A 26,698-nucleotide genomic window follows, 5' to 3' on the forward strand; every position below is an offset into this window, starting at 1 on the left:
AGAAAGAAAAAACTTTCATCATCATTCAACACTTCCACCATCACTCATACATAATCACTGTCTTTGCAGAAGCGCAGAAGCACAGTGTTATCAGCATATATAGCATTTCTCATGTACATAATGGCTAGGCAGATTTGCAAGATTACAAAAGATACTATAGACTTTAGGCTCACCATTACATATGACTAGTACACCTACCATCCGACTTACGACCGAGTTCGGTTCCGAGAAACCGGTCATAAGTCGAAATGGTCGTAAGTTGAACTTTACTACTGGATGTCAACATAACATTTTTGTAATGACTTTATTTTATTGTTTTATTTTGGTATTTCATGTTTTACTTTACTTTTTATGCTGTTAGTACTGTATTTTATACTGTAAGGTTTAGGATAAACACTGTGTACAACACAAACACTTGTTTATTTCCCAGAAATTTGGCATAAAAAACACTATCGTAAGTCGAGTCGTCGTAAGTCGAGCAGGTCGTAAGTCAGATGGTAGGTGTAATCATAAACCATTACATATGACTAGTAACCATAAAGAATGAGGGCTAGATAATGTTTATGCATATGACTGTAACTGTGTGTAATATACTTTTGCAGCTGAGAACATGCTGTCATTGCACGTTTTAAAATTTTGAGTCTTGCTTCGTATCGCTTATTTCAGTAATTTATGTGGTGTACAGTATATAATTAGGCAGAGTTGGATTAAATGTTTCCTTTCTCAAAAAAATTTCATATTTCTACTTACACGAGTGTTTTCCTTTCTCATGCTCTAATGATTCATGCTTACATTAGACGTATAGTATTTTGGAATTAGTTTTATAAAAGATATGCTGTTTTTCACAGGTACGGTCGGTGAGATTGGTACATGACAATGATTCGGGCAAATTTAAGGGGTTTTGCTATGTTGAATTCGAAGATGCTCAAAGCTTAGAAGATTCACTGACATATGATGGTGCATTATTTGTTGACAAAACCATCAGAGTGGACATAGCAGGTAAGATAATGTCTTCACGTACTGTGCTGCCTGTTCAAAATAGATAATTGTATATTTTTTCTTAAGATATTAGCGGTTCACATTCACTATGCAATGTTTTCATATATACCTTCTAAACATTGGGATAAATTGGGCTATGCTAGCAAAGAAAATAACAGAAATGGTAATTAACAGGCTCTTACTAGAGACTTATAATTTCCATTATAAAGAATTAAGTTTCAGATATATCTAATAGAAAAATGGATATTTCCCTTTCTATTCTGACACACTATTCAAGGTAGTGTCTTGTTGCTGATGAGAGGGTCTTGATCTAAGGAATTGGATCAAACCTGATTACTCCCTTTCTTCAGATACTGTTTCCTATGAGTTTAGTACTTCTAAAAAAATATGACAACAATAATCTGATACTGGTATGTGAACAACAAATGTGACAGCCAGCAATGCACATTTATTAATGAAAGAAAAAATGTTAATGAATTTATAGTTTTGTTCATAAAGTGGGTGGTGCATTGAGGCATGTGTGGAGACAAAGGATGTTACTTATGGAGGCAAAGAAGAGAATGTTTAGAGTATTATAGTGGTACTGACACACTACATGGGTGTGAAGCATGGGTTGTGAAAGTTGCAGTGAGGAGGAAGCTGGAGGCAGTGGAGATGTATCTAAAGGCAATGTATCGCATGAATATTATGCAGAAAATTCTTAGTGTGGAAGTTAAGAGGTTTGGAGTTACTAAAATTATTCAAGAAAGAAGAGAATGTTTAAGTAATAGTGGTACTGACACTACATGTGTGAAGCATGGGTTGTGAAAGTCAGTGAGGAGGAAGCTTGGAGATGTATCTAAAGGCATGTATCGCATGAGCAGAAAATAGGATGAATTTGAGGGTGTATAGATCATTAGTGGAGGGAAGGCAGGGTTGGGGTCATCCTAGGAGAGGTTGGGGGGGTAAAGGAGGTTATATGTGCAAGAGGCTTGGAGTGAGTGGAAACAAATGGTTTTTGGGACATGACGAGCTGTTGGAATGTGAGCAGAGTAATAATTTGTGAAGGGATTCAGGGAAACCCATTAGCCGGACTTGAGTTCTGGAGATGAGAAATACAGTGCCTGCACTCTTAATGAGGGGTTTGGGATCTTTGCTGTTTAGAGTGACATCTAAACTTGTATCTGTGTGCCTCTGGGAAGACAGTGATGGTGAATTTGTTTCTTTTTCGGGTCACCCTGCCTCGTTGGGAAACAGCCAGCATGTTAAAAAAAAGTACTTTTCATTCATGATATATTTTAAAACGGGCCACCAAATTTGAGTTTGTTTCCAAAAATCAAAACTAATACCATATTGATTGGTATAGGGTATATTTTTTTTTTCAATGACCCAGCTGTATCCCATTGAGGCAGGGTAACCTTAAAAAAAAAAAAGAACATTTCTCTTTAAGTTTAGTAATGTATACAGGATAAGGGGTCACAAGCTCCTTGCTCTTGACAGTTTAGTTGCCTCTTAAGACATGCATGGCTTATGATGGAAGAATTCTGTTCCACTTCCCCATGGAGAGGTATATTTTTAATGTAGCATTATATAATTCATCTTTGAGATACTTAATGTTTGTATGGAAGGCGTCTGTCTCCTACTTCAGTGATAGATAGGCAATGGTATAATTAGCGCTTAAGCTAGAGCCATTTGCTTAGCATATTTTTTTATCTTCGTAAAAAATCCCAAACTCGAGCACCCGTCCATATGACTACCTCAAGAGCACCTACCCGAACACATTATTCTTAGCTCCAATCAACCCAACAGAAGTCTCGCACATCAACACCCTTAAAAACAAGGCAGGAGACATAAACAACTTGCCAACTTTTATGTACAAAAAAACTTTTCAAGATTTTTTTTTTCAACAAACCGGCCGTATCCCACCAAGGCAGGGTGGCCCAAAAAGAAAAACGAAAGTTTCTCTTTTTAAATTTAGTAATTTATACAAGAAAAAGGGTTACTAGCCCCTTACCTCCGGCATTTTAGTCGCCTCTTACAACATACATGGCTTACGGAGGAAGAATTCTGTTCCACTTCCCCATGGAAATAAGAGGAAAAAAACAAGAACAAGAACTAGAAAGAAAACGGCATAAAACCCAGAGGGGTGTGTATATATATGCTTGTACATGTATGTGTAGTGTTACCTAAGTGTAAGTAGAAGTAGCAAGACGTACCTGAAATCTTGCATGTTAATGAGACAGAAAAAAGACAATAGCAATCCTACCATCATGTAAAACATTTACTACAGGTTTCCGTTTTACACTCACTTGGCAGGACGGTAGTACCTCCCTGAGCGGTTGCTGTCTACCAACCTAATACCTACAAGCTTCTCAAGTATTGTTACCATTTATTGCAACTCTCTTGAACAAAACCATTGAATCCTCCACCTTCCCAACAATTCTCAAAATAGCGAGGGTCACTCCGATACACAAAGGAGATGATCAAGCAGACTTGAATAACTATAGACCAATATCTAACTTACCACTCCTCTCTAAAATCTTTGAAAAATTAATATATAGATGGATCTTTTCCTACCTCGTCTCGCGTAACATACTAAACCCCTGTCAGTTTGGATTCAGGAATAATAAAAGCACAAATGATGCTATCACACACATGCTAGAACTAATATATACCACTCTCGAAAAGAAAGAAGTCCCGCTGGGAATTTTCATGGATTTACATAAAGCTTTTGATACAGTCGACCACGAACTGCTGTACTCTAAATTAACACACTGTGGTATAAGAGGCCACTCCCTCAACTACCTAAGGTCATACCTTAGCAACAGAAGCCATTATGTGTACACAAATGGTGCAAACTCTTCCACACAACCAATCACAGTCGGAGTCCCACAGGGAAGTGTCCTTGGACCACGCCTCTTTCTCATCTTCATCAGTGACCTACCGAATGCATCACAGCTTCTCAAACCTGTATTATTTGTAGATGACACTACATACGTCTTCTCTCACCCAAACCCACTCATACTCACCAACACAGTCAATGCTGAATTGCAGAAAATATCTGCCTGGATGATGACTAATAAACTTGCACTGAATACTGACAAAACCTACTTCATTCAGTTTGGAAACAAAACTGCAAATGCTCCACTTAACATAACATTAAACGTATCACCCGTAACAAGACTCACGGAGGGAAAATTCCTAGGAATCCACCTTGACAGTCGCCTCAAGTTCCAGACACATATACAACAAATAACCAAGAAAATTTCTAAGGTTGTAGGCATACTGTCAAAGATACGATACTATGCTCCACAATCAGCTCTCCTTGCACTGTATCATTCACTCATCTACTCTTATCTCACATATGGAATTTGTGTATGGGGATCAACAACATTAAATCACCTAAGACCACTAATAACCAGCAAAAGGCAACAGTCAGAATGATAACACATTCCCACTCCTGACAGCATACTCCACCAATGTTCAGAAGTCTAAATCTGCTCACCATTAAGAAGATCCATACTTATTCATGTGCCTACTACATACATAGAACAATACACGCCGACATAAACCCTCCACTCAAACTTTTCCTCACCAATCTAAACAGGACACACGACCATAACACAAGACACAGATCTCTTTTTGATGTACCCCATGTCCATATCACACTGTGTAAAAGCTCTATGCACATAAAGGGCCCCAATATTTGGAATTTATTATCAGAAAATACCAAAGTAACCCGGTCTGAAAATCAATTTAAGACTTATCAAAAGCCACTTGATCACCCTAGACTAAATACTCAATACTCAGTATTTAACACTACCAATAAATCTACCAATTGCCTAAATCTTAAAACTTCATAATTAGACAACCAAGCTCATATATTGACAAATTGCCACATAGAAGTATACATACCTACCAAAACTAGTATTACCCTTCACCAAATTGTAGCAGTCTCATACTGTAAACTACTACTGAATCATGTTTCATAAAAAGCATTTTTGAATACATGAATACTATATCTTTTGTTTTGTATAAATTAGGTTCACTTATTAATAGAACTATTGTACAACTATGATAATTTCTTTAGTGATAAGTAGTCAGTATGCCATTAAATTACCTCAGCCCATGATGCCAAGGCATAATAGAGGCTCTCTTTGCACTGCAGCCCATCATTTTAAAAATATAATCTTAATGTACTACTTGCAAAGAAATAAATGAATTTGAATTTGTTATACTGTACTTTCATTTCAACACATTACTTTTCACTTTGAGTACAGTAACAATTGTCATTGGTATAATGATTAATGTAATGCTAAGAGAACAATAACTAGCAGATGAATAATGTAATGCTCAATACCTTAAATTTGTGAATGAGTTTGCTAACTTTAATGCTGTATTCTTGAAGAGTCACGGCGTGGTGAGAGAGGAGGAGGATTTGATCGTGGCCGTGGCAGGGGGCGAGCTGGTGGAAGAGGTGGTGGGGACATGAATGATTTTCGAGGAAGACGAGATGCTGCGGATGACTTTGGTAAATATGATTTTGTTGATGACAGTAATTGTGATGTAATGTGAATTATTGAAATTTCAAACATTCAGCTGGTCCTCTCCCTACAGTACTAATGCTTTCCTGAAATTTTTCACAAATTGATTGCTCTAAACTTGAAATCTCTTTTCTCACAGACATCCATAATTGGAGATGTGCTTCTGAGCTATAACATTCTATTGCTATTTTCGTTATTTTTTTTAACATGTACCATTTTCCTCTCCTTTTCCTTTCTCTCCCTCTGTTGCATTAGTTATGAATGCTTAACCTTTTTACTGGATCTCATGTACTAGTACACAGATGATGTCAGTGAGTTAAACATACTAGAATGCACAATTTTTCATGCCTTCATATACACCACTTGCCAATTTTTTGACCTCAACACAACTTTTTGGGTCCTCTACAACCTCTTCATGCCTGTGAAAAACCTAAGGCAAGGCAGATCCTCACAGTGAATCATGGTTAACCCTTTCAGGGTTTCTGACTTACTAGTACGGCTTACGCACCAGGGTTTTTGACGTACTAGTACGCCTAAATTCTAGCGCCCTCAGATTTAGTGAGAGAAAGCTGGTAGGCCTACATATGAAAGAATGGGTCTGTGTGGTCAGCGTGCACAATATGAAAAAAAATCCTACAGCACACATTGCATAATGAGAAAAAAAAAACTTTGACAGTGTTTTTGGTTTAAAACAGTGACTTTTTACTGTATTTTCGTATGGTATTTATGATGGTATTCTAGTTTTCCTTGTCTCATTTTATAGAATGGAAGACATATTACAGAAATTGAGACGATTTTGATTGGTTTTACAATGAAAAGTACCTTGAAATTGAGCTCAAAGTAGCAGAAATCTTCGATTTTTGCGAAAGTTCAGAAGTAAACAAATCATGCTAAGCGTCCAATACACGTCAACTGGTGAGTCTAATATTCTTTCACAATTGAGCTGATATTATTTATACTATTTCTACACTAATGCAGTAGTCTGCATAACAGTAAATCTTCTGTTTTTTTGTGAGAATTAAAATTCAAAGTGGAAAGCAAAAGAATGTAAGAGGGGCGTGGGGACGTGAATAATGAACAGAAGAAATGTTATTTTAGTGCCATGAATGTCTTGTTTATTCTGGACCCTATTTGGAAATTGGCATCTTTTGAAATTTGTATGAAATTGGCAAAATTGATAAATTCTGACCACTTAATTGAATAGTTGAAATCGGTAAATGGGTGGTTTCTTGTACTCATTCGATAGAAAAAAATGGAGTTCTAGCGAAATAGTTATGATTTTTGTTGACTAGTACACTGGAATTGGCCGAAAATAGGGCTCAAGGTGGGCAAAATCGCCGATGCATAAACATTGTCGAGACCGCTGACTTCGCAAGAGCATAATTCTGTAAGTTTTCCATCAAATTTCATACTTTTGGTGTCATTTTCTTATGAAAAGATTATCTATCTTTTCATAAGATATTTTTTTTTTTTTTTAAATTTGTCGACCCTGAGAACAAGTCTGGGAGAGGTCCTGTCGACCCTGAAAGGGTTAATTGCACAAGTTATGATTGTCAGACATTGTAGTACTTGCAATATTTTTTGTCTTCGGATGTGCCACCACCAGCCAGTATTTTTGACCTCAGTACAACTCTTGGTCTTCTGCAACTTCATGTCTTTGAAGAAAAATTTGAGGCCAGGCAAATCCACATAGTGCATCATGGTTAACACTGCTTAACTAAGTAAACAGTGAAACTAGAATATAGGAAAGCATTGGTTTGGTGGAGCTGTGAATAAGTGGCACAAACTACTGAGTAGCATCATTAAAGTAAAAACCTTGAGTATCTTTAAAAATAGGTTAGACAAGTACATAAGGGGTGTGAGTTGGACTTGCATAGCATGGGCAAGTAGGTCTGCTGCCATTTGCCTTCCTACTTAATGTTCTTAATACAGAAGAGTACAATACAGTAATTTTTCTTACCTTTTCTGATGGATAGATGAGCTTACAGATGTACAGTACAGTACAGTATTCTTATGTGGTCTAGTGGGGACCCAGAATAATTTATTCTGAGTCAGTGGAGCTGTGAAGCTCCAGCAGTAACATTGTAGATGGTGTGGGACACAGACAGGTAGATGGTGTAGGAGATTTAGATGGTTCAGCAGATGTAAATGGCTGAAGAGATGGCTCAGCTTACTGGTAGATGGTTTGGGAGATGTAGAATGAGGAACAGGTTTAAAGAATGAATCCAGCTTAATTTGTTTGGTGCACTGATTCTCAACAGAACGAATATTAACACCAGCAGCACACTGTTGAGCATACCATTTATGGAGCGCTGCTTCAACCATTTTCTTACACTTCCTTAGAGTAACTAAAAAAAACCTTTTAGGCTGTTATGTACTCTTATTTCATAGCATATTGTGTAAGCCATACTACTCATATACCTGGGTGCCACTGAAGTGCCAACCTCCAGCTTCCTTATTAATTCAAGTATCTGTTAAGCTGCTTAACAGTTACGGTTACATGCTAATAACACTGTATAAGGTACTTTAATAAAATTATTAAAAGCACAGTAAATCCCAGGGAAAATTGTCTAGCCCTGCTTCCCAGGAACAATGAAAGTGGACGTATCTAGGATAAACTTTGAGTAATGCAAACTTGTGTTTAAGGAGTTCCATTTTATCGAATGCACGCCTGGATCTGATAGCTGTTTAAAATAGTGGATTTGGTCCACTTTGTAGCCATTTTAACCCTTTGACTGTTTCGGTCGTACAAGTATGTATACGTCTTACGAGTCAATGTGTTTGACATACATATACTTAAAAATTCTAGCGGCTTCAAATCAAGTGGGAGAAAGCTGGTTGCCCCACATGTGAGAGAATGGGTCTGTGTGGTCAATGTACACAGTATAAAAAAAATCCTGCAGCACGCAGTGCATAATGAGAAAAAAAAAACTCCAACCGTGTTTTTGGATTAAAATGCCGACTTTGAGGTTTATTTTTGTTTAATATTTACCGTTGTATTCTCATTTTATTGGTCTCATTTGATGGAATGGAAGACATTATAGAAATAGAGACGATTTTGATTGGTTTCACTATGAAAAGGACCTTGAAGTGTTACTCAAAGTTGCAGAAATGTTCGATTTTTGCTGATGTTCAAGAGTAAACAAATGACATTGTTGTCCAATAAATGTCTAACTAGCCATTCTAATATGCAATCACGAATGGGTTGGCATTATTTATACAATTATTACAATACTGCAGTAGTCTGCATATTAGTAAATCTTCTATTTTTTGTGTGAATAAAAATTCAAAATAGAAACTGGACCCTATTTTGAAATTGGTATATTTTTTAATTTGCATGAAATTGGCCAAATTGCCAATTTCTGAGCACTTTTGGGTAGTTGAAATTGGTAAATGGGTGGTTTCTTGTACTCAGTCAATAGAACAAATGGAGTTCTAAAGAAATAGTTATGAGTTTGGTCGGCTGGAACAATGGAATTAGCCAAAAATAGGGCTCAAAGTGGATGTAATTGCCGATTCGTAAATATCGCCGAGATCGCTAACTTTGCGAGAGCATAATTCCGTAAGTTTTCCATCAAATTTTGTACTGTTGGTGTTATTAGCATCGAGAAAAGATTCATTGTCATTTCATAAGACAAAATAATTTTTTTTTTTTCATATTTGTGATACTGGGAGACACTAGGATTGGGGGTTGTCTGGCCAGATTTTTTGCCTGTTTTAATCAACATCTGTTTTATAGGGGTCTGTTTTATTGGACCTTGACTGTGCATCTGAAATGATATTTTTTTATTTAAATAAAGAGGTACTACCTCTATAACTGGACTGGGGACGCTCATCCTCAGAGAAGACAATAAACGTACCTCAGGGAAAACTCAAGGTTCTCCCCCACATTTAAGTCATATCACGTCCAGATATAGTAACATTTGATGAATATTTTAATTGTTAAAATTCACCCTGAAATAATTTTTCTTAGCCTAATTAATCAGTTATAAGTCTTTTGACAAGTGTCGTCCATATGAACTAACCCTTTAACTCTGGTATACCCAGAAATAAAATTTCCTGTGTGTGGGGCAGAATTTTGAAAAAAAAAAAAAATCTTACATTTTGAAAGACTTTTCTAAACTAGTCTGAAACAAAATGGAGGAAAATTGGATGAAAGCTTAAGATTTTAGTGTGTTAAAGCTGGCAAAAAATGATCACTCATTGGCAAGAACGGCATAAATGCTTTGTGATTTTTTTTTTTTTTTAACAAGCCGTCCATCTCCCACCGAGGCAGGGTGATCCAAAAAGAAAGAAAATCCCCAAAAAGAAAAAACTTTCATCATTCAACACCTTCACCTCACTCACACACAATCACTGTTTTTGCAGAGGTGCTCAGAATACGACAGTTTAGAAGTAAATACGTTTAAAAATACACAACATATCCCTCCAAACTGCCAATATCCCAAACCCCTCCTTTAAAGTGCAGGCATTGTGTTTCCCATTTCCAGGACTCGAGTCCAGCTATATAAAAATAACAGGTTTCCCTGAATCCCTTGACTAAATATTACCCTGCTCACACTCCAACAGCTCGTCAGGTCCCAAATACCATTCGTCTCCATTCACTCCTATCTAACACGCTTGTGCACGCTTGCTGGAAGTCCAAGCCCCTTGCCCACTAAAACCTCCTTTACCCCCTCCCTCCAATCTTTACGAGGACAACCGCTACCCCGCCTTCCTTTCCCTACAGATTTATACGCTTTCCCTGTCATTCTACTTTGATCCATTCTCTCCAGATGACCAAACCACCTCAGCAACCCCTCTTCAGTCCTCTGACTAATACTTTTATTAACTCCACACCTTCTCCTAATTTCCACACTCCGAATTTTCTGCATAATATTTACACCACACATTGCCCTTAGACAGGACATCTCCACTGCCTCCAACCGTCTCCTTGCTGCAGCATTTACAACCCAAGCTTCACACCCCTATAAGAGTGTTGGTACCACTATACTTTCATACATTCTCTTCTTTGCCTCCATACATAACGTTTTTTGTCTCCACATATACCTCAACGCACCACTCACCTTTTTTTCTTCATCAATTCTGTGGTTAACCTCATCCTTCATAAATCCATCCGCTGACACGTCAACTCCCAAATATCTGAAAACATTCACTTCTTCCATACTCCTCCTCTCCAATTTAATATCCAATTTCTCTTTATCTAAATCATTTGATAGCCTCATCACCTTACTCTTTTCCATGTTCACTTTCAGTGATGTTTACATTTTACAGTTTGATGCTAAATTATGATAGCTTTGCATTTTCTTTTGCTGTTGATAATGTCTAGCTCTGTGTAAGCTAGTTTATGATATTAGATGTACTTCAAAGTGTTTTAGTACTTTAAACATGATGAAATACATAGTCCAACATTCCTTCACTCGAAATACAGTATGCAGTATAAATTACTGCAAAATTTTTATTTTCCTCTTGTATTACCACTTTGGTCTAGTAACACTTTATACAAGGAATACTTCTGAAATCTTGCATGTTTATGGGACAGACAAAAGACACCAGCAATCCTTTCTTTCTTTCAACACACCGGCTGTATCCCACCAAGGCGGGGTGGCCCAAAAGGAAAAACGAAAGTTTCTCCTTTTACATTTAGTAATATATACAGGAGAAGAGGTTACTAGCCCCTTGCTCCCGGCATTTTAGTCGCCTCTTACAACACGCATGGCTTACGGAGGAAGAATTCTGTTCCACTTCCCCATGGAGATAAGAGGAAACAAACAAGAATAAGAACTAGAAAGAAAATAGAAGAAAACCCAGAGGGGTGTGTATATATGTGCTTGTACATGTATGTGTAGTGTGACCTAAGTGTAAGTAGAAGTAGCAAGACGTACCTGAAATCTTGCATGTTCATGAGACAGAAAAAAGACACTAGCAATCCTACCATCATGTAAAACAATTACAGGCTTTCGTTTTACATCACTTGGCAGGACGGTAGTACTCCCTGGGCGGTTGCTGTCTACCAACCTACTACCTAGGACAGCAGTCCTACGGTAGTACCTCCCTGGGCGGTTGCTGTTTACCAACCTACTACCTAGGACCAGCAGTCCTACCATCATGTAAAACAATTACAGGCTTCCGTTTTACACTCGCTTGGCAGGATGGTAGTTTTTAGATGTTTAAGAAGGCCTACGACTCAGTAAATCATTATTCTGTACGAAGGGCATTACAAGTACATAATGCGCCCCATTGGTGATCAACTATATTATGTCTACTTATGTTGATGCAACAACGGATGTATTGGGGAGAGAGGGGAGAGTGGGTAGAGGGGTAAAACAAGGGGACCCCCTCTCATGTATTCTCTTCAATATAGTAATGAATGAAGCCCTTTTGACCTTAAATGAGCAGATTGGATGGCCAATAGCTGAGGCTGAGTCAAAAGTGTCCACCTTTGCTTCTGCTGATGATGTGGTGTTGGTAGCTGAGTCCGAGCAAGGCCTCAGTGCACAGTTACAGCTTTTTCTGAGGCAGTTGGAAGTGTTAGAGCTGGAGATAAATCCACAGAAGTGTGCCACTTTAAAACTAAGAATGGTACCGAGAACAAAGAAATGGTATGTGGATACAATGCATAAGACAGAATTATATGGTGCTCAGGTGCAAACCCTGCAACCAACAGCAGCGTATAAGTACCTGGGAATGCACTTTTCTTCAGCTGGTTGGAAAAGGCCGAATATCCAAAAGGCAGTCTGTGTTAAAAGATGTGTGTATTAATGATTTCTTGTTTAGGTTGCTAGTTCTGTATGTGAACTTCCCATAATTTATATTTGTAATGTAGCTTATATGTCTTTAAATCAGGTCGTTATAGAAGGGATGATGACCGAGGTGGAAGAGGTGGGCGAGCAGGCTTTGTTGGTGGCACAGGTGGTAGATATGGTGGATTTGATGAGCGAGGAGGATCTGACCGAGGTGGAGGTGAGCGAGGAAGCTTTGCTGGGAGAAGTCGTGGTGGACCACCTGGATCACTTAGTGGGGACCGTGGTGGACGAGGTGAAGGTTATATGAGACGGGACCGTAGAGATAGTGATCGGTCTCGTAACTTTGATGATTTCAAAGAACCAGATCCAGGTAAGTTACTTATATTGTTTTCCTAGATTTTTCACTGTTCACGTATGCACATACAGTTCCCTAGCTCAGTCTCTGATTATCTCTGTCATGGAGGATGAGAGGCTGTTTACATCACTTAATCACTTGATTAGTGGGTGGTGGGCTCACCACTTACCCTCGCCCAAAATCTTTTCTATACGTATATGCATAGTAGATTGGAATGTTTTTCATTGTTTAGTGCAATGCAGCTATGTTAAAACTGGCAAAATGAGCTCGCAGCACCAGCATGCATTTCAGTGAATTATTTAAGTAAATGTTAAATAAATTTAACAAATGAGTGTAAAGCTTTCACTTTTGCATTATGTTAATATGATGATACTGGTTTCTTGCAGCTAGTCCTTGTATTTGGGTAGTCTTGGTATTTATATTAGGCAAAAAGTATTTAGGTAGCATTGATTGCCAATGGCTACAACATTTAAAGAATAAAATTAATTTAAAAGATTCCTCAACTAATCCTCTTTATGTAGTACAGCCTCTCCTCACTTAACGATGGAGTTCCATTCCTAAGACCATGTCAGTAAACGAATTCATCGCTAAGTGAGGAGCATACTATAATGGTAGTGAGTTTGTGTCATCCATTTCTGATATTGTTTTAATATCACCTTTGTACCATTTATAACATTTCTGGTATATTTTTAAATGTTTATACAGTAATGTGCTGTATACTGTAATAATCAGAATAGAGAAAATCAGCTCTAATATACATTGTTTAGGTATGAACACTGGTTAGAGAGCCTGTCATAAGTCCGAGTTGTTGGTAAACGAGTACGTCGCTAACTGAGAAGAGGCTGTAACTCATTTGAAGAAAATTAGAAATATCAGTACTATGGCTGGAACAATTCACAATCTGCAAATTGCAGATAAATCATAAAATACCACTTTGGTCTGTACTACACCATTATCAAGTCACAGTAATAGCCAGATATATTATCTAAAGATTTATCCAATTTGGTTGGTACTTTTGTTTAATAAATGTATGAAAGAGGGGAAGGTACCTAGGGATTGGCGGAGAGCATGTATAGTCCCTTTATATAAAGGGAAAGGGGACAAAAGAGACTGTAAAAATTATAGAGGAATAAGCTTACTGAGTATACCAGGAAAAGTGTACGGTAGGGTTATAATTGAAAGAATTAGAGATAAGACAGAATGTAGGATTGCAGATGAGCAAGGAGGTTTCAGAGTGGGTAGGGGATGTGTAGATCAGGTGTTTACATTGAAGCATATATGTGAACAGTATTTGGATATAGATAGGGAAGTTTTTATTGCATTTATGGATTTAGAAAAGGCATATGATAGAGTGGATAGAGGAGCAATGTGGCAGATGTTGCAAGTATATGGAATAGGTGGTAAGTTATTAAATGCTGTAAAGAGTTTTTATGAGGATAGTGAGGCTCAGGTTAGGGTGTGTAGAAGAGAGGGAGACTACTTTCCGGTAAAAGTAGGTCTTAGACAGGGATGTGTAATGTCACCATGGTTGTTTAATATATTTATAGATAGGGTTGTAAAGGAAGTAAATGCTAGGGTGTTCGGGAGAGGGGTGGGATTAAATTATGGGGAATCAAATTCAAAATGGGAATTTACACAGTTACTTTTTGCTGATGATACTGTGCTTATGGGAGATTCTAAAGAAAAATTGCAAAGGTTAGTGGATGAGTTTGGGAATGTGTGTAAAGGTAGAAAGTTGAAAGTGAACATAGAAAAGAGTAAGGTGATGAGGGTGTCAAATGATTTAGATAAAGAAAAATTGGATATCAAATTGGGGAGGATGAGTATGGAAGAAGTGAATGTTTTCAGATACTTGGGAGTTGACGTGTCGGCGGATGGATTTATGAAGGATGAGGTTAATCATAGAATTGATGAGGGAAAAAAGGTGAGTGGTGCATTGAGGTATATGTGGAGTCAAAAAACGTTATCTATGGAGGCAAAGAAGGGAATGTATGAAAGTATAGTAGTACCAACACTCTTATATGGGTGTGAAGCTTGGGTGGTAAATGCAGCAGCGAGGAGACGGTTGGAGGCAGTGGAGATGTCCTGTTTAAGGGCAATGTGTGGTGTAAATATTATGCAGAAAATTCGGAGTGTGGAAATTAGGAGAAGGTGTGGAGTTAATAAAAGTATTAGTCAGAGGGCAGAAGAGGGGTTGTTGAGGTGGTTTGGTCATTTAGAGAGAATGGATCAAAGTAGAATGACATGGAAAGCATATAAATCTATAGGGGAAGGAAGGCGGGGTAGGGGTCGTCCTCGAAAGGGTTGGAGAGAGGGGGTAAAGGAGGTTTTGTGGGCAAGGGGCTTGGACTTCCAGCAAGCGTGCGTGAGCGTGTTAGATAGGAGTGAATGGAGACGAATGGTACTTGGGACCTGACGATCTGTTGGAGTGTGAGCAGGGTAATATTTAGTGAAGGGATTCAGGGAAACCGGTTATTTTCATATAGTCGGACTTGAGTCCTGGAAATGGGAAGTACAATGCCTGCACTTTAAAGGAGGGGTTTGGGATATTGGCAGTTTGGAGGGATATGTTGTGTATCTTTATATGTGTATGCTTCTAGACTGTTGTATTCTGAGCACCTCTGCAAAAACAGTGATAATGTGCGAGTGTGGTGAAAGTGTTGAATGATGATGAAAGTATTTTCTTTTTGGGGATTTTCTTTCTTTTTTTGGGTCACCCTGCCTCGGTGGGAGACGGCCGACTTGTTGAAAAAAAAAAAAAAATTATCCAATTTGTGAGCTGTGAATAACAACATTTTTTGTAGCTAAAGGAAGAAAGTTATGTTTATGGTTTTATCTTTGACGACCTACTTTTTTTTTACACCAATTCCGTTCTTCTAAGCATTTGGGAAGAACAACTTTCTTGTATTATTTTGGCACCAACTCTTTTTCAGTTTTAACTATGGCCTCTTGTTATCTTCGCTAATGTTAAGAAATCTTCCTTATCTATTCTTTCTCATTTTTTCTTTTTAATCTTATGTGGTTATGTGAACGCTCAAGTCTAGCTATATAAAAATAACCGGTTTCCCTGAATCCTTTCACTAAATATTACCCTGCTCACACTCCAACAGATCGTCAGGTCCCAAATACCATTCGTCTCCATTCACTCCTATCGAACACGCTCACGCGCGCCTGCTGGAAGTCCAAGCCCCTCGCTCACAAAACCTCCCTTACCCCTTCCTTCCAACCTTTTCGAGGATGACCCCTACCCCGCCTTCCTTCCCCTACAGATTTAAATGCTCTCCATGTCATTCTACTTTGATCCATTCTCTCTAAATGACCAAACCACCTCAACAGCCCCTCTTCAGCCCTCTGACTAATACTTTTATTAACTTCACACCTTCTCATAGTTTCCACACTCCGAATTTTCTGCATAATATTTACACCACACATTGCCCTTAGACAGGACATCTCCACTGATTCCAACCGCCTCCTCGCTGCTGCATTCACAGCCCAAGCTTCACACCCATATAAGAGAGTTGGTACTACTATACTTTCATACATTCCCTTCTTTGCCTCCATAGATAATGTTTTTTGTCTCCACATATACATCAACGCACCACTCACCTTTTTTCCCTCATCAATTCTATGATTAGCCTCATCCTTCATAAATCCTTCCGCCGACACGTCAACTCCCAAGTATCTGAAAACATTCACTGCTTCCATACTCCTCCTCCCCAATTTGATATCCAATTTTTCTTTATCTAAATCATTTGATACCCTCATCACCTTACTCTTTTCTATGTTCCTTTTCAACTTTCTACCTTTACACACACTCCCAAACTCGTCCACTAACCTTTGCAATTTTTCTTTAGAATCTCCCATAAGCACAGTATCATCAGCAAAAAGCAACTGTGTCAATTCCCATTTTGTATTTGATTCCCCATAATTTAATCCCACCCCTCTCCCGAACACCCTAGCATTTACTTCTTTTACAACCCCACCTATAAATATATTAAACCATCATGGTGACATTACACATCCGTCTAAGACCTACTTTTACCGGGAAGTAGTCTCCCTCTCTTCTACACACCCTAACCTGAGCCTGACTATCCTCATAAAAACTCTTTACAGGATTTAGTAACTTACCACCTATTCCATATACTTGCTACATCTGCCACATTGCTCCCCTATCCACTCTATCATATGCCTTTTCTAAATCTGTAAATGCAATAAAAAACTTCCCTACCTTTATCTAAATACTGTTCACATATATGCTTCACATCCCCTACCCACTCTAAAACTTCCTTGCTCATCCGCAATCCTACATTCTGTCTTGCCTCTGATTCTTTCAATTATAACCCTACCGTACACTTCTCCTGGTATACTCAGTAAACTTATTCCTTTATAATTTTTACAATATATTTTGTCCTCCTTCTCTTTATATAAAGGGACTATACATGCTCTCTGCCAATCTCTAGGTACCTTCCCCTCTTTCATACATTTATTAAACAAAAATACCAACCACTCCAACACTATATCCCCCCCTGCTTTTAACATTTCTGTCATGATCCCGTCAGTTCCAGCTGCTTTACCCCCTTTCATTCTAGTAATGCCTCACGCACCTCCCCCACACTCACATTCTATTCTTCTTCACTCCTAAAAGATGGTATACCTCCCTGTCCAGTGCATGAAATTACCGCCTCCCTTTCTTCGTCGACATTTAAAAGTTCCTCAAAATATTCTCGCCATCTACCCAAAACCTCCCTCTCCCCATCTACTAACTCCCCTACTCTGTTTTAAACTGAGAAATTCATTTGTTCCCTAGGCTTTCTTATCATGTTTAACTCCAAAAATTTTCCCTATTTTCATTAAAATTTCTTGACATTGCCTCTCCCACTCTATCATCTGCTCTCCTTTTGTACTCTCTCACCACTCTCTTCACCTTTCTTTTACTCTCCATATACTCTACTCTTCTTATAACACTTCTGCTTTGTAAAAACCTCTCATAAGCTAACTTTTTCTCTTATTTTTATTTTATTATCACACCGGCCGATTCCCACCAAGGCAGGGTGGCCCGAAAAAGAAAGACTTTCACCATCATTCACTCCATCACTGTCTTGCCAGAAGGGTGCTTTACACTACAGTTTTTAAACTGCAACATAAACACCCCTCCTTTTTCTCTTATCATAACCTTTACTTCATCATTCCATCAATCACTCCTCTTTCCTCCTGCACCCACCCTCCTATAATCACAAACTTCTGCCCCACATTCTAATACTGCATTTTTAAAACTATTCCAACCCTCTTCAACCCCCCCCCCCCCCCCCTGCTCATATTTGCACCAGTCCACCTTTCTGCCAATAGTTGCTTATATCTCACCCGAACTTTCTCCTCCCTTAGTTTATACACTCTCACCTCCCTCTTACTTGTTGTTGCCATTTTCCTCTTTTCCCATCTTCCTCTTACTCTAACTGTAGCTACAACTAAATAGTTATCTGATATGTCAGTTGCCCCTCTATAAACGTGGAGGTAAAGAGGAAAATGTATGAGAGTATAGTGGTTCCAGCACTTATATGGGTGTGAAGTATGGGTCGTGAATGTTGCAATGAGGAGGAGGAGGAGGTTGGAAGCACTGTCGATGTGTCTGAGGGCACTGTGTGATGTAAATATTATGCAGAGAATTTGTAGTTTGGAGATTAGGAGTAGGTGTGGAGTTACTAAAAGTATTATCCAGAGGGCTGAGGAGGGGTTGTTGGGGTGATTTGGTCATCTAGAGAGGATAAAGCAAAATAGGATGACTTGGAGGGTGTATCTATCTGTAGTGGAGGGAAGGCAGGGTTTGTTCTAGGAAAGGAAGGAGGAGCTAAAGGCATTTTTATATGCAAGAGGCTTGGACATCCAGTAGGCACATGTGAGCACGTTAAGGTAGGAGTGAGTGAAGGCAAATGCTTTGGGCCTTGACGAGCTGTTAGAGTGTGAGCAGTGTAACATTTTGTGAAAGGATTCAGGGAAACCAGTTAACAGACTTAAGTCCTGGAGGAGGGAAGTACGCACAGTGCCTGTACTCAAGGAGGACTGGGGATACACCTACCATCCGACTTACGACCTGCTCGACTTACGACCACTTTTCTTACGACTGTGTTTTTTATGCCAAATTTCTGGGAAATAAACAACTATTTGTGTTGTATAAAGTGTTTATCCTAAACCTTACAGTATAAAATATAGTACTAACAGCATAAAAAGTAAAGTAAAACGTGAAATACCAAAATAAAACAATAAAATAAAGTCATTACAAAAATGTTTTGTTGATATTCAGTAGTAAAGTTCGACTTACGACCATTTCGACTTGCGACCGGTTTCTCGGAACCGAATCCGGTCATAAGTCGGATGGTTGGTGTATTTGCTGTTTGCAGGATCTGAGCTGTTGTATCCACTCACTTCTGGCAAGACAATGATGGAGTGAATGAAAAATAAAAGAAGTTGCTATGTTTGTTTTTCTTATCAGCAGACACCATACCACAACTGTATGTTCCAAGTTTGGTTTAACATGTCGTGAGCAGCTTTTTTTAACATTTCTCTATCCTGATGCCGAAAGGCTTGTGGTCATCTCCCACCGAGGTAGGGTCCCTCCCCCCCCAATCACTGTCATTCTTCATCATCATCTTGCCAGAGGTGCCAACACCATAGCTCAGATGCCCCTTCAAACTGCAATATTCCCATGCCTCTAGTGCAGGCACTGTGCTTCCCATCTCCAAGACTCAAGTCTGGCTATTGTGTTTTTGTTTTTTGTTTTGTTTTGTTTTTAACACAGGCCATCTCCCTCCAAGGTAGGGTTGCCAACCCCCTGCCCCTCAAAAGAAAAAAAACTGGAAACACATTTGCCATACATTCATTCAATTGCTGAATTTTGTTGTTTTTGTTACTCCTTCCTCAGTGGGAAAGGGTTTGCATGTTAAAAACTAATATTTTATCACATTGTATGTTCTTTATGTAGCATGTTTTTCATTATCTTAAATGTATTGCATGTCCTGAAATAATGATTCTTGTTTAATAAGATTAAAAAACATTAAATATTGTTTCAAATTATGGCTTGTGACATCATAGTTTAAATATTGTTTCAAATTATGGCTTGTGACATCAAAGTTGTTTTGTTAACCTCCCTGGAGCTTTAGAAACTAGAGAGTTCTGTAGAGTTTTATAAAAAAATATTATTGCTGTTCACAAAGAGGTAGGGCAACCTGAAGAAAAACGTTTTACCATCTCTTGCATTCCCTATCTCACTTTTAAAGTGCAAGCATTGTTCTTCCCAGACATCATTACTTAAATCTGGCTAGCAGATATACATTAAACTCTATATTATATTGCTCACACTTCTACAGCACACAAAACCCCTTGAATCACTAGAGTTCTATTGTCTCATTCTCATTCTCTTATTTTTTTTTTTTTTTTTTTTTTTTAACAAGTCGGTCGTCTCCCACCGAGGCAGGGTGACCCAAAAAAGAAAGAAAATCCCCAAAAAGAAAATACTTTCATCATCATTCAACACTTTCACCACACTCACACATTATCACTGCTTTTGCAGAGGTGCTCAGAATACAACAGTTTAGAAGCATATACGTATAAAGATACACAACATATCCCTCCAAACTGCCAATATCCCAAACCCCTCCTTTAAAGTGCAGGCATTGTACTTCCCATTTCCAGGACTCAAGTCCGACTATATGAAAATAACCGGTTTCCTGAATCCCTTCACTAAATATTACCCTGCTCACACTCCAACAGATCGTCAGGTCCCAAGTATCATTCGTCTCCATTCACTCCTATCTAACACACTCATGCACGCTTGCTGGAAGTCCAAGCCCCTCGCCCACAAAACCTCCTTTACCCCCTCTTTCCAACCCTTTCGAGGACGACCCCTACCCCTCTTTCCTTCCCCTATAGATTTATATGTTTTCCATGTCATTCTACTTTGATCCATTCTCTCTAAATGATCAAACCACCTCAACAACCCCTCTTCTGCCCTCTGACTAATGCTTTTATTAACTCCACACCTTCTCCTAATTTCCACACTCCGAATTTTCTGCATAATATTTACACCACACATTGCCCTTAGACAGGACATCTCCACTGCCTCCAACCGTCTCCTCGCTGCTGCATTTACCACCCAAGCTTCACATTCTCTTATGTGTAGGTTATTTGTGTATTGGTTGAGTATCATGCCTGCTGGATATTAAAGTTCTTGCTCCCCTCCTCTATTTCTTTTTCACACTTCTAATACTTCTTCTGATCCCTACCTTTTTCTGTTTTCCCAGGTTTATACTATCACTCAGTCATGTTCTGTTTATTCTACTCGATGAAACTATCTCAACAACCTTTCTGTGCTCCTTGCTTGTGCCATTCATACTATCTAGCAGTCTTTTTTTATATACACCACCGGCCATCTCCCGCCAAAGCAGGGTGACCCAAATAAGAAAGAAACAGTTTCACCATCATTCACATATAATCACTGTCTTTGCAGAGGTACCCAAATATGACAGTTTAGATGTCACTTCAAACAGCCAATGTCTCAAACCCCTCCTTTAAAGTGCAGGCATTGTACTTCACACCTCCAGGACTCAAGTCCAGCTTACTAATTTCCCTGAATCCCTTCAGAATATTACCCTGCTCGCACTACAACAGCTCATCAGGTTCCAAAAACCATTCGTCTCCATTCACTCCTGTCTAACACACTCACATATGTCTGCTGCATGTCCAGGCCCCTTGCACACAAAACCTCTTTTACACCCACCCTCCCTCCCTCCATCCTTTCCTAGGATGACCCCTACCCCTCCTCCCCTCCACTACAGATTTATATATCCTCCAAGTCATTCCATTGTGCTCCATCCTCTCTAAATGACCAAACCATCTCAATAACGCCTCTTCAGCTCTCTGAATAATACTTTTTGTAGCTCCACAACACCACCTAATTTCCACACTGCAAATTCTCTGCATAATATTTACACCACACATTGCCCTTAGACATGACATTTCTACTGCCTCCAGCCTCCTCCTCCCTGTAGCATTCACAACCCATGCTTCATACACACAAAAGTGTTGGTACCACTATACTCTCATACAGTCCCTTATTTGCCTCCATGGATAAAGTTTTTTGTCTCCACAGACACCTCAGTACACCACTCCCCTTTTTTCCTTCATCAGTTCTATGGTTAACCTCGTCCTTCATAAACCCATCTGCTGACCAGTCTACTCCTAAATAGGTTGGTAGACATCAACCACCCAGGGAGGTACTACCGTCCTGCCAAGTGAGTGTAAAACTGAAGCCTGTAATTGTTTTACATGATGGTAGGATTGCTTTTGTCTTTTGTCTGTCTCATAAATATGCAAGATTACAGGTATGTCTTGCTACTTCTATTTACACTTAGGTCACACTACACATACATGTACACGTTTATTTATACACACTCATCTGAGTTTTCTTTGATTTTATCTTAATAGTTCTTGGTCTTATTACTTTTCCTTTTATATCCATGGGGAAGTGGAATAAGAATCTTTCCTCCGTAAGCCATGCGTGTTGTAAAAGTCAACTAAAATGCCGGGAACAATGGGCTAGTAACCCCTTTTCCTGTAAAGATTACTAAAAAGAATAAGAATAAGAAAATTGTCAAAGTGGGAAATCTGAATGTGCGTGGATGTTGTGCAAATGATAAGAAAGAGATGATTGTAGATGTTATGAATGAGAAGAAACTGGATGTCCTGGCTTTAAGTGAAACAAAGCTGAAGGGGGTGGGAGAGTTTCAATGGAGAGGAATAAATGGGATTAGGTCAGGGGTTTCAAATAGAGTTAGAGCTAAAGAAGGAGTAGCAATAATGTTGAAGGATAAGCTATGGCAGGAAAAGAGGGACTACAAATGTATAAATTTAAGGATTATGTGGAGTAAAATAAAGATTGGATGTGAAAAGTGGGTTATAGTAAGCGTGTATGCACCTGGAGAAGAGAGAAGTGTAGAGGAGAGAGAGAGATTCTGGGAAATGTTGAGTGAATGCGTGGGGAGTTTTGAATCAAGTGTGAGAGTAATGGTGGTTGGGGATTTCAATGCTAAAGTGGGTAAAAGTGTTATGGAGGGAGTAGTAGGTAAATTTGGGATGCCAGGGGTAAATGTAAATGGGGAGCCTTTAATTGAGCTATGTGTAGAAAGAAATTTGGTAATAAGTAATACATATTTTATGAAAAAGAAGATAAATAAATATACAAGTTTTGATGTAGCACGTAATGAAAGTAGTTTGTTAGATTATGAATTGGTGGATAAAAGGTTGATGGGTAGGCTCCAGGATGTACATGTTTATAGAGGGGCAACTGATATATCGGATCATTATTTAGTTGTAGTTACAGTTAGAGTAAGAGGTAGATGGGAAAAGAGGAAGGTGGCAACAACAAGTAAGAGGGGGGTGAAAGTGTATAAACTAAGGGAGGAGGAAGTTCGGGCGAGATATAAGCGACTATTGGCAGAAAGGTGGGCTAGTGCAAAGATGAGTAGTGGGGGGGTTCAAGAGGGTTGGAATAGTTTTAAAAATGCAGTATTAGAATGTGGGGCAGAAGTTTGTGGTTATAGGAGGGTGGGGGCAGGAGGAAAGAGGAGTGATTGGTGGAATGATGAAGTAAAGGGTGTGATAAAAGAGAAAAAGGTAGCTTACGAGAGGTTTTTACGAAGCAGAAGTGTTATAAGAAGAGCAGAGTATATGGAGAGTAAAAGAAAGGTGAAGAGAGTGCAAAAGGAGAGCAGATGAAAGAGTGGGAGAGGCACTGTCAAGAAATTTTAGTGAAAATAAGAAAAAATTTTGGAGTGAGTTAAACAAGTTAAGAAAGCCTAGGGAAAGTATGGATTTGTCAGTTAAAAACAGAGTAGGGGAGTTAGTAGATGGGGAGAGGGAGGTATTAGGTAGATGGAGAGAATATTTTGAGGAACTTTTAAATGTTGAGGAAGAAAGGGAGGCGGTAATTTCATGCACTGGCCAGGGAGGTATACCATCTTTTAGGAGTGAAGAAGAGCAGAATGTAAGTGTGGTGGAGGTACGTGAGGCATTACGTTGAATGAAAGGGGGTAAAGCAGCTGGAACTGATGGGATCATGACAGAAATGTTAAAAGCAGGGGGGGATATAGTGTTGGAGTGGTTGGTACTTTTGTTTAATAAATGTATGAAAGAGGGGAAGGTACCTAGGGATTGGCAGAGAGCATGTATAGTCCCTTTATATAAAGGGAAAGGGGACAAAAGAGATTGTAAAAATTATAGAGGAATAAGTTTACTGAGTATACCAGGAAAAGTATACGGTAGGGTTATAATTGAAAGAATTAGAGGTAAGACAGAATGTAGGATTGCGGATGAGCAGGGAGGCTTCAGAGTGGGTAGGGGATGTGTAGATCAAGTGTTTACATTGAAGCATATATGTGAACAGTATTTAGATAAAGGTAGGGAAGTTTTTATTGCATTTATGGATTTAGAAAAGGCATATGATAGTGGATAGAGGAGCAATGTGGCAGATGTTGCAAGTATATGGAATAGGTGGTAAGTTAGTAAATGCTGTAAAGAGCTTTTATGAGGATAGTGAGGCTCAGGTTAGGGTGTGTAGAAGAGAGGGAGAATACTTCCCGGTAAAAGTAGGTCTTAGACAGGGATGTGTAATGTCACCATGGTTGTTTAATATATTTATAGATGGGGTTGTAAAAGAAGTGAATGCTAGGGTGTTCGGGAGAGGGGTGGGATTAAATTATGGGGAATCAAATTCAAAATGGGAATTGACACAGTTACTTTTTGCTGATGATACTGTGCTTATGGGAGATTCTAAAGAAAAATCGCAAAGGTTAGTGGAAGAGTTTGAGAATGTGTGTAAAGGTAGAAAGTTGAAAGTGAACATAGAAAAGAGTAAGGTGATGAGGGTATCAAATGATTTAGATAAAGAAAAATTGGATATCAAATTGGGGAGGAGGAGTATGGAAGAAGTGAAAGTTTTCAGATACTTGGGAGTTGACGTGTCAGCGGATGAATTTATGAAGGATGAGGTTAATCATAGAATTGATGAGGGAAAAAAGGTGAGTGGTGCATTGAGGTATATGTGGAGTCAAAAAACGTTATCTATGGAGGCAAAGAAGGGAATGTATGAAAGTATAGTAGTACCAACACTTATATGGATGTGAAGCTTGGGTGGTAATGCAGCAGCGAGGAGACGGTTGGAGGCAGTGGAGATGTCCTGTCTAAGGGCAATGCGTGGTGTAAATATTATGCAGAAAATTCTTAGTGTGGAAATTAGGAGAAGGTGTGGAGTTAATAAAAGCATTAGTCAGAGGGTAGAAGAGGGGTTGTTGAGGTGGTTTGGTCATTTAGAGAGAATGGATCAAAGTAGAATGACATGGAAAGCATATAAATCTATAGGGGAAGGAAGGAGGGGTAGGGGTCGTCCTCGAAAGGGTTGGAAAGAGGGGGTAAAGGAGGTTTTGTGGGCTAGGGGCTTGGATTTCCAGCAAGCGTGCATGAGCGTGTTAGATAGGAGTGAATGGAGGCGAATGATACTTGGGACCTGACGATCTGTTGGAGTGTGAGCAGGGTAATATTTAGTGTAGGGATTCAGGGAAACTGGTTATGTTCATATAGTCGGACTTGAGTCCTGGAAATGGGAAGTACAATGCCTGCACTTTAAAGGAGGGGTTTGGGATATTGGCAGTTTGGAGGGATATGTTGTGTATCTTTATACATATATGCTTCTAAGCTGTTGTATTCTGAGCACCTCTGCAAAAGCAGTGATAATGTGTGAGTGAAGTGAAAGTGTTGAATGATGATGAAAGTATTTTCTTTTTGGGGATTTTCTTTCTTTTTTGGGTCACCCTGCCTCGGTGGGAGATGGCCGACTTGTTGAAAAAAAAAAAATCACTTCTTCCATACTCCCTCCCTCCAATGTAATATTTTCATGAATTATTTTTTGTGTAAAACTATACATCTTAATTGATCTTTGCAAAGTGTTTCTACTCTTCATCTTCATCCTCTTCCCTCCTCCCCTCTCTTAACATTTAATATCATGCTTCACACTCATAAAGGGTCAGGGCTACTATTCTGAACTTTGATATATTGATGCTTCAGCAGTAATGTTCTGATCATTACAAAAAGGTTTACATTTCCAGAGGAGTTGTCTCAGAGGCCAAGACTGAAATTATTGCCAAGAACTAAAAAGGACCCTGTAAACCAGATTGCAGAAACTTCGCAAACAAGCAGTATATTTGGTGGAGCAAAGCCTCGGGAGGAAAAAGCTAGAGATGAATTAAAGGACTAAAATAATTATTTTCTGTATTCCATCTGTAGCAGGTAAGCAGATGAAACACATTTGGCAAGCTTGTGGTGCTAGGCCTGTCAACCTGGTACGGTTGGAATTTTTGTTTTTTTGTTTTCCTTCATCCACATTCTGTAGTTAATAGTTCAGTCAGTTTCCTATTTCAGTTCCATTCATAATTTATTTGCTTGCTTTTATTCAGTTTTCCTGGACAAAAGCCTTGAGAATCATCCAGGGTGAGATGTTAATGCTAGTGTCATATTTGGAAAGATACCATTTATACTCGAGTATAACCTGACTCCATGTATAGGTTGACCCATGATATTTTGACAAAAATCCTTAATATTTTTACCCTCATGTTTGAGGGACAAATGGTTCTAATTCAAAATGTTTTCTACCAGAAACTTAGGGAAGAAAAAGAAAAACTTATGTTGTGCAAATCCTACTCAAATGCAACCCTTCTCATTCATGTATTTATCTAATCTATATATGAAACTATCCAAGGTTTTATCTTTATTACCCCACTAGGCAGACTGTTCCACTCATTAATTACTCCATTTCTAAACCTAAACTTTTTTTTTCTCTCAAGTCGGCCATCTCCCACTGAGGCAGGGTGACCTAAAAAAGAAAGAAAATCCCCAAAAAGAAAATACTTTCATCATCATTCAACACTTTCACCTCATTCATACATAATCACTGTTTTTGCAGAGGCACCCAGATACAACAGTTTAGAAGCAATATCCCAAACCCCTCCTTTAAAGTGCAGGCATTGTATTTC

General features: G+C 38.8%; 1 protein-coding gene across 3 annotated transcripts in view; it reads left to right on the forward strand.

The window, feature by feature from the left end:
- LOC128685553 (eukaryotic translation initiation factor 4H) overlaps nucleotides 1-26,698 on the forward strand; it is a 138,287-nt gene that overhangs the window by 41,602 nt on the left and 69,987 nt on the right. For all 3 annotated transcript variants that reach the window (XR_011392363.1, XM_070088085.1, XM_070088086.1), the window contains exons 3-6: nucleotides 849-999; nucleotides 5,387-5,509; nucleotides 12,369-12,638; nucleotides 25,775-25,955. Coding sequence is in view for 2 of the 3 variants with exons in the window: in XM_070088085.1 (XP_069944186.1) it covers nucleotides 849-999; nucleotides 5,387-5,509; nucleotides 12,369-12,638; nucleotides 25,775-25,923 (693 nt within the window). In the remaining variant the exon portion in view is untranslated. The remainder of the gene's footprint in view (nucleotides 1-848; nucleotides 1,000-5,386; nucleotides 5,510-12,368; nucleotides 12,639-25,774; nucleotides 25,956-26,698) is intronic.

The sequence above is a fragment of the Cherax quadricarinatus genome, chromosome 23 (genome assembly GCF_038502225.1).
Source record: "Cherax quadricarinatus isolate ZL_2023a chromosome 23, ASM3850222v1, whole genome shotgun sequence".
Taxonomy (NCBI): domain Eukaryota; kingdom Metazoa; phylum Arthropoda; class Malacostraca; order Decapoda; family Parastacidae; genus Cherax; species Cherax quadricarinatus.